At 38.3% G+C, this 9,469-nt stretch overlaps 1 protein-coding gene across 1 annotated transcript; it reads right to left on the bottom strand.

Moving 5' to 3' along the window:
- Positions 1–1,472: 1,472 nt before the first annotated feature.
- On the bottom strand, positions 1,473–8,533 carry LOC139711048 (serine/threonine-protein phosphatase CPPED1-like). The gene is made up of 6 exons (XM_071622969.1): positions 8,133–8,533; positions 7,072–7,278; positions 6,310–6,454; positions 4,434–4,570; positions 3,045–3,185; positions 1,473–1,715 (listed from the first exon to the last, which is right to left on the bottom strand). The coding sequence occupies exons 1-6, from the start codon at positions 8,350–8,352 to the stop codon at positions 1,516–1,518; spliced, it is 1,050 nt and encodes a 349-aa protein (XP_071479070.1). The 5' UTR covers positions 8,353–8,533; the 3' UTR covers positions 1,473–1,515.
- Positions 8,534–9,469: the final 936 nt, after the last annotated feature.

Below are 9,469 nucleotides of genomic sequence, written 5' to 3'. Positions count from 1 at the left end.
CATGTACATTGATTCAATTATTGCAGAGTACAGTATAAAAAAAATGTCATGTTCAAAAAATAAAACTGGTAAGAACATTTGCTTCTGAAACATCACAGAACATTTCAGTAATGACTACACTGTGTGAGAATGGGTGAGATACAATGAATATCAAGATTTTTTTTTAGAAGCAACTGGACATTGCATGAAATCATATGAAATATCTTTTGAACAAGAAAAAAAAAAGCAATGTTTAGATCTACACAAAAGGCACCTCTGAACAATGGAGAGCATTTTCTCACAGCTGTAAAGTACGTCTACAAAGTGAGGATGGAGACAGACAGCCAGATTACAAATTATTTCAGATTTCTCATATTCATGATATCATACACACGTTTACCTTTAAGTAAAATTTCATTTGACTGCTTCCATTCCTTCTTTGTCCCTTTCTTTATCTATTCATTTGATCGATTGACAAACTACCCACGTTTCAATGCAAATATGCGTTGCAAATTTCACATGGTTTTCATCCAAAATTTGTGCATCACCACATGCACCACTGGCGAGTAAATCCATGCCATAGTCCCGCACGTATATTAATTGTAACTGCCTCGGACATAGTCCTCCTCAGTGTAGGAAGAGTATAGCGGAACCTCATTATAATGAGGTTGGATATAATGAGATACCTGATATTTTAAGAGAATTTTACAGGTCCCATTCCTTTTATATTTTTGCTTTTATCCCTGATTTAAAAAGATTTTTGATATACCAAAGTAATTTTAGAAATCCCTAGCCACTTATTATAAGGAGGTTCCCTTGTACTAGTTGATGAATATGATTGTGCTAATTTCTACAAGTGTCATCTCCTGAACTTGGGCAAAGTTGCTGCAAGTCAGCTGAAAAAAAAAATGAATCTGTGCATTTTTCCAGTCATAAACATATTCTTAAAGAAACAGATGTGATATTACAAGAGTTAATAAAATTCTCATTTCCAGAATATCTAAAAATTTACTGGATTCACTGTGCTAATCATGACCACTTTCCTTGATAAAAGTTGTATCTTGGAGACCTAGTTCTGGTTCTGTTACAGCTGATAGAAAAATCACATTTGTATATACACATCTACACATTGCTTCAGCATACTGTAAAAGTGGAAATTTTTGCGGTGTTGAAATTTCTGCGCGTTTCGCGCAACCAGAAACTAGCGCAAAAATAAACGCATGTAAACATTTTTGCTTGCCATATGTTCCTGTACTTGATGTCTTGATTCCGCGGAATTAAAAACATGCGAAACTCCTCTTACCCGGCTGAGCGCAAAAATTAGTCGCGCAAAAATCTCCACTGTGACTTTTACAGCAAGTTTCTCTGCATTTATATACTGCTTAATCGCTTCATGTTTGGCATCATAATAACAAATGGACTATGGGCAGCACAAAAGCAAATTAATAAAATACATGTATTGTTTAAAAAATAATGCAGAAAAAGACCATTGTACTGCTTCTGTATATTCAGTAAAATATAGGTATTTCAGTGAGGTTAAAGGTCAACTTTGGCAGGAATGTCGTCCATGGCGTAGTACTGGTGCGAGATGCTCGACTCGTGAACCTTGACCACTCGTAGACCCGACGGCGCCTCACCGAGTGGACAGCCCATTGCTGAGGTCACGACCTCCTCCATGCCTTTGTAGACCCCGCCCGCATTCCGGTGATAGTGACCACAGAAAATTGCATTCACACCTAGAAAGTGTTGCAATGGAGCAGAGAGAGGGAAGTGGACGAAGAAAGCCAAGTGTCAGTTGTGGTGCATCTTCATATTTTTGTTTCAGTATTATGGAACATTCTGAGTACCATCCACAAAGACAAGAAACAATAATTTGCTTTTTTCAATGAAGCACTTCAGAAGCACATTTATTTCCTATGTTTTATCACACCCTGATACTAGTAATGCCACTACGGGGCGGAGGCATAAAATGCACCACTACACATCACAGCTCTTTTCCCCAATATAATACGCAGTGTTAGCGCACAGTATTTTACGAAGCTTTGAAAGCCCTTCAAACTGACAATTTGGGTACTGAAATGAACCGAATCAAGACTGTAAACACTTATGTTATACTTTCATTCAGCTATTTCATCTCTCAAATGACTGACTTCAGTATGGAAGACAAAAGCAAGTGGCTTTTTATCATTTATGGCTTTAAAGGTAGGGGATACCTTTTACAGACCTCCCAAAATGCAGCAAAACATTAAATATGAACCTCAGGGGACTTGTTTAGGCCACTGCTGAGAAATTTGAAAGTCAACAGTTCTCTACAATTTAAATAATGCACAAAACTCAACTACTCAGTAGTTCTGTGTGTCAGCCACGCTTAAGCCTTTTTGTTGCAGTCTTCTGTATTTTTTATCTATAAACACAAATCTAAAAGTATAAGAGCTGATGTAATAACATATAGAGTATGTGGCAAGAATGTATATAGAAATGTTTGTAAGTTTTGATGAACTTTCTTCACAAAATATACATGATGGACACACATGCAGTGCACGGGTCTGCAAAGGTAGCCTAGTAATGTACTGGAATTTACGGTGAGCCCCGAAAAAAATTCAATTCAAAATCTAACGGTCAATAAAAGTGTACTAAATGTTACCTTCCACTTTCAATACTTTATGGGAGTTTCTAAAATGATACTCTCTTCAACATACCACTGTATTTATACAACTCTTCATTTAAGGCATGCAAATGGGATTCCCTACCTTTAAGAAGGCAAAACTAGGAGAAAGTAAACAATGATTGCATGAAAATGTCCATTGCAATGTGTCTTAGTTTACAAATTATTAATATCCAAGGATGGATCACCACAGAGCCATAAATACTGGAATATTCATGACCATATAACCATTCTACATTCTGTTCTAAAGCATTCATTAGTTTTCACAAGTGACAGTAGCTCATTTTTCTTCAATTTCATCCGATAATTGGGGGCTTCTTCTTTCTGAAGATATCTACCCAATTTGCTGCCAAGTTGTTTCAGAGCACATCAAACATGACCTGGGGTTATTTCAACTCACCCGCAGCAATAAACTTATCCAGCATGGGTATCCTGATGTCTTTATCAATGTTGAAGTAATCATTCTCCTCATCGGCAGTCTTTAAAAACCAGGGTATGTGCTGAAACAAGACTAGTTGCTTGCAGCCTGAAGATTTCGCATCTAAGGACATTGGTGCAGATATGAAAACATATCATTGTCAAATACTTCTTATTTTATAAAAGCAGGACGAAAGAGGCAACAAATAAAAATCAAACATAATATGGGTGATACAATAAGACTGCAACAGACGGAAACAGGTCAGGAGAAATATGGCATGAATTTTAAGTTTAATTTGCATCTTGTGACCAATTTTATATTCACGCTTTTCTGCATTGTTTCAATACTTTTATAAGGTGAATTCTTACAACTGGATATATATCAACTTCGGCACTGTCTGATGTACCATGAAACTGTGAGGAGAACACTTCTCAAACATCAAACATGATAGCAATCACTACTGACAACACTGGCAATGCTGACTGGAAATTACATGTGAGTCTTGAAGCAAGACTAGACAGTGAATTAAAACCATGTGAAAAAGCCACAAAATACAAAACAACAACAACAACAGTTATAATCTTCTCAGGACCACAAACTCAAAATACCAGTACCATTGACAATGGGTATGCATAATTAGCATGTGGTAATTATCAGGGCTGCCAACACTGGAAACTAGTTGAGAGTGAGACTCCCATAGGCCAATGCTATGATTTAGGAGTCAAAATGAGTGAGATCAATAGAAATGCATGCAAATGAAATAAAGTTTTAGAGTGAGAAAGGACCAAAATGCGTGAGTCTCACGCTCAATGCGTGAGAGTTGGCAGCCCTGAATAATTAAGCTAATGGTGCTTAAGTCACGAATGCATTATGAAAATCTTGTTCAATAATTTACAACACTACAACATAATTCATATTGATAATACAACCTAACTAGGTACCTGCCAAACATCTTCAATTGCTGTGTTCTCTTACATCTGAATAATCTTGGCTATGTTTTGTAAAATATTTTACCAGTATGTAGGGAAACAGCCCTTGTAGGGCTGTTGCATAAAACTCCAACCGGATTTTTTCCCGATTGAAATCACAAAATTCCGGTTGGAAGCGCCCAACCAGAGTTTTTATGCAACAGATTTTACATTCTTATGTTAGCAACCTTAAAAAATTCAGGTTGGGCAAATCCCAACCTGAATTTTTGAAGGTTGCTAAAAAAGTTTTATGCAACGGGACCCTGGACCATCTGTTTTTAAAAAGATGAAGATGTTGAGTGGGTCTGTATTGAGTAGAATAAATTAATTATCTATCTTGGTAAACTAAATTGTGCTTGCAGAGTTCAGGAAATTTATCACTGATGCAAACTGACGTTGTTACCTTCCAATTCTGCCTCCAGCCATGCATCTTGCTCTTTCTTGAGATCCTCCACCTTACTCGCATCTTCATACAGCTGGGAATTCAGCACCAGAAATCGGATACCACCAGCCCAGAATCCAAAATAGTCATCCCCAAACCTGAATGGGTACAGATAAGAGGAGGGAGAGTGTGTTATATGGTGACATGACATTTGCTCCTGCGACAATTGCACCGGTCTTATTTTCTCCAACAACTTAGGGTTAGGGTTAGGGTTGTGATAGGGGTTTAGGTTTAGTTTGATGTGAGGATTAGGATTAGGTTTAGGGTTATGCTTGTTGGCAGAGTCAATGTTCCACTTAGCATGCAGATATTTCATGGGAGCAACTGTCACAGAAAATGTCATGGAAACATGTAATACGAGCATTTCCAATGTCTAAAACTATGACTATCAAATCTTACAAAGATGTTCCCAGGAAAATTTCCCATGGTGTTGTGAGTAACATTACTGAAAGTGAAGAACTGAGTAACAGTAATAAATGACCCAAGAGAAGGAAAGAAGTACTAAAGGAATAACGAAATGAATCCAAGTATTCATAAAGGAGTAACATAAAAATTTACAGTTTAATCTTTAATTTACTGCTTAATAAACCTAAATATGGTTTTGGACAAAGCATAAAAACAAGTAAAGTTTGGGTAAGTCGGAACACATCAAATAATGATGATTCTATACTGACACTGTCTTAGCCATCAAATAATTTCATTCATTAGAGCCAGTCCCATATCCACATATCCATGTAAAATAGCTCTCAAAATGATACAGTCTGAGGAGTTGGTACCACAGGCCCATTTCATTTCGGAGTGTTTGTTGGATGCACAGATGCCTAACTGATCACTTCATTCTCAGTTTACCTTACCCTAGTCTTCTGCAAAATTATGGTTGATTTCCATAACAGACCAGAAAAGCACTTGGAGAGTGCACACCTTCACCAAGCAGCTCATTCCCACTCATACACGCATGCTGAAAATCGCCCAATTTCGCCTTGTGTTCACTTCATCAGCTTCCTGTTGTGTGGTGCCTCGAGCAGAGCACGCGCTTTGGTACGCATATCATGCAAACCTCAAATGCGCGCAGCTTGAACTCCCAAGTTCATAGACCCTATTTGCAAAAGATAAATAATTCTTCAGAAATTCACAAAAACTTCTAGATCACTACCAAAATTGAATCATCTGTTCCTTGAGTCATTATCAACTTTTCCTGTACGTTTCATCCAAATTCATTCACAAATTTTTGAGTTATTTTGCAAAATGACAGACAAGCAAACCAATGGTGACAAAAACATAATTTCATTGGTGGAGGTAATAAGTAAAAGGAACTTTTTTCACCCATTTGATACCCCTGTCATGACACGGAGTTGCTGTTTGTTTGTTTTTGTCATTGTTGTTGTTCTGGTTGACTGTTGCTTTCTTTTCTTCATTGACACACGGGAAGGGATGCACAAACATACCAAGTGGCTTACATGTGTAACATAACAGCAGGTCTGGAAATAAAACCCAGAATATTGCTGTTGTGAGTAAGACATGTTGTTCACTGAGTGACACCATCTTCTTCCGCTAATCTGATTAGGGGAAACTTGTTCCTTTTCCCCTTTTCATAAGGAAAAAAAGTTATATTCATTATTCTTTCAGCAGGTTTTCTGCAATTTGGGCATATCTCTGACAACGCAAGAGCAGCACAGTAATCCTAATACCTTTGGATTTTTCCTTACCCAAACTTTTTACTTGGTTTTCTTCTGGACACATGGAAAGGGGTGCTGAAACATAAATGCAACTTATGGGGGTGGGCAACCACTTACTTTAACCCCCTCCTAGCCAGCAGCCCCAAACCTTTACCCCTCACCTTTCATTGAAGTGTTGAATAGATGCACGGGTTGGAGTGTTCCCTATATCATGGTTGCCACACACACAGACTAGGGGAATACTGGGGTCCACTTTGGAAAATTCCTCCCTGAAATCCACCTCCTGCTTTTCTCGGCCTGTCTCCTCTAGAGTAGAAGGAAACAAGCACAATATTAATTCATACGGATTTTTAATCATACTCGCCCATATATCTCACTCCTGCATTACATACAACAATGTGATATAATCCCAGGATAGCATCGAAATAGGAATTGCACTGGTAAATGCATAAAGTCCACTCGGAATGTGTTTATATGCTTATTGGGTACTTTCCAATAACAATTTTAGTAACATTCACTATGTACAACCTCTTCAAAAAACATGATTAAAACATCTGTTGCAACATTTGATGACACAGACAGAATTTCATCCATTTAAAAGTATACAGTCACTCAAAGCAATATCATTTCATAACATCAATTATTACAACTTGCAAAAGTTAGTTCATACAATCAAAAGCTATCATGCCACATGAATAGTATTTTGGGCACTGTTCAAGATGTCTTTCATGCATAATGCATTTACTATTGCCTTGTTCACACAACAAATGAAAATCAATGCTTTACTGCAAAAATATGATTTAGATATCAGTCCATGTATAGACAGTAATAATGTCTCTTGTGTGTTTTGGTTGAAATTTTAGATAACTGTGTATGTTACAGTACTTCTGATCAGCAGAAAATTGTAGTGTTATTTTAGTTACCAGGCATGGCATGTACCAAGTCTCCACACAAGACAAAGAATTTGGGCTTTGGCTTCATGGTGTTGATGGCTGCCACAGCTTTTCTGGTGAGCTCGATCTCTGTCGCCCAGCCTATGGGGCTCTTCTCGGCCATGTCGTCTATCATACCGTACTGAGGGTCCGCCCCCTGGATGAAGCAGAATGGTCCTGTCCATTCCTTCTCATTATCTGTAGTATGAAAGAGAATCCGAACAGCACTCACACACATATATAATACAGGTAGGAAGGACTTCCAGTTATGTCCACCCCCTCCCCACACACACACACACTATTAAATTTTGCTACTAAGATACCACTCTACACTACCCTACCCTTGTTAAGCTCACCTCTCATGGATTCGGATGCAGCACACAATCACATGCATTTTAAAGTATTTGGAAAGTGGTGGGGACAGCATGATTTCATGATAAGATATGCAAGATAAGATGACATGTGATTCATTGATTTGATACATTTATAAGAAAAGGAAATGGAAGAGTGTTGGTCATCAAACTCTGGAAAAAGGTGAATTATATATATATATATATATATATATATATATATATATACATATATATATACATGTATATATATATATATATATATATATATATATATATCATGTATAAATATATATATATAAATAATCACAAGTATGTAGCTGGCTGTGGCATTTTGGTTTTGAAATGTTAATTGTAACATAGCTCATATTATATTCATTTTCCAAAAAAAAAAAAAAAAAAAATACATAACAGGAGCCCTGAGCTGGGCCTGGGCTGGGGTATGCATACTTCCAAAAGTTAAAAAACTAGATCTAAATAGTACTTAAAAGTCATTACACAGAGCAGAGTTTAGTGAATCTGTGGTAGACATGCAAACTGATGGTGACACTTATAATTGTCAGAGTATACAGGTATTTTGTAGTAAATACAGATCGTCTTTCTTGCGCATCTCAGCCACATCAATATCATTTTGAAACATGATTCTGTCACATTTTTAGATACGTTCGTCTCTCTTCTGGAAGGGAAAATCCAGTTCCTTACCTCCTAATCCCTCATACTGCCGGTTTCTTGCTTTAATCTTGAACTCAGCCATGGAAGACAGTAAACAGGCCTGGTGTTGGGCTAGGTTGGCTCTTGCTGGCAAACTTGCAAGAGAAACAGCTACGTACACGTCAGTACGTGGTCGTGGATATAGTTTTTCACATTCACGTATATCACAATCTGTCCCAGACGTATCCGCCCCCACTACAGTTCTAAGCATCGGTAATTGTCAGTTACAGTACTGTAGGCGTAGGACTTTAATAGGAGAAAGTTCGGGGAAAAAAAGTTTAGTTAAAAGTGAATACTAGTATAAACAGGGAGTCGACAAGGGTCATCAACCCCCAGGTCCAGGAAGAAGTTACTCAGGGGACGCACTCGCGCCCGAGCTCCAGCAGCAGACAGGAGGGTGTACCGGCTCCGAGGACGCCGGAGGGCGGCGAGAGGGCGAGAGCGGGGTATCGGTGGGCCGACAAAGTGTACAACGTGTGGTGCGCTTGGGGAACGTAGGTTTCCAACTAAAAACCGGAGCGGGTTTACGGATGCTCAGTCGATAGTCTCAACGTGTTCTAAGTGCTACATACAAGAGAAATCTGTACCGGTGATGACATCATACCAATGCTTGATAAATGAATCGACAGATTCGTCCAAATCGGCTCGGGAACAGTTCAAGGGCTCACTTCGATCACCACCTGTGCTGTGGTTCCTACAAATCATTTTGCTTATGTGACGGACTGATCCAAAACGTTCCACATAATTTGGCCGGTAGAGGGAGGTGGGAGGTATTGCTTCCGGCCCGCTTCGCCCAGAGTATACTAGTAACTTTTTGAACGTCATTTTATATAGCGCCTGACAGCATAGGCCTACTTTATAATAGATAATTTGTTATGCAAATATAATACACAATGCGCAAATTAATTCCTTACCTATGGATAAATGCTGAACTTGACCTAACTGAACTGCGACCAGCCCGAACGCCACAACAACATCTAGACCTATCTGGTCAGCCACCACGCAGAGCATTGGAAAACGTTAACGTTGTTGTTGTTGTTGTTGATGATGTTGTTGTTGTTGTTGTTGTTGTTGTGTTTTTTAATCCATGATTCCTATAGAGGTTCTCAAGGCAAGGCTGTTCAACATTCCAAACGAATGAAAGAAACGAGGCGATGAAAGGAAGGTTTTACATTCTTGAGATTTGCATTTATATGTAAAATCGTGGACACTAGTTTAAAAAATAGTACAAGTATAATTGGCCTAACTGCTTCACGAGGTGGCTTTTTTTTCAATAACCAAAAAGCCTTTCAAACATAGCATGAAGAGGGCAATATCTTTCCGTTTGT

Source organism: Diadema antillarum, unplaced genomic scaffold (genome assembly GCF_040938485.1).
Source record: "Diadema antillarum isolate AM-2024a unplaced genomic scaffold, OU_Dant_1.0 seq00001605_RagTag, whole genome shotgun sequence".
NCBI lineage: Eukaryota > Metazoa > Echinodermata > Echinoidea > Diadematoida > Diadematidae > Diadema > Diadema antillarum.
This window is presented reverse-complemented; position numbering and strand designations above follow the sequence as displayed.

Excerpts from the sequence above, each read along its gene's own strand:
- LOC139711048 (XM_071622969.1), bottom strand. The coding sequence starts at position 8,352 with ATGCTTAGAACTGTAGTGGGGGCGGATACGTCTGGGACAGATTGTGAT. Across the intron at positions 6,455-7,071 it reads CTTGGTACATGCCATGCCTG|AGGAGACAGGCCGAGAAAAG; the intron begins GTAACTAAAATA and ends CTTCTACTCTAG. Across the intron at positions 3,186-4,433 it reads GCTGGAGGCAGAATTGGAAG|ATGCGAAATCTTCAGGCTGC; the intron begins GTAACAACGTCA and ends CAATGTCCTTAG.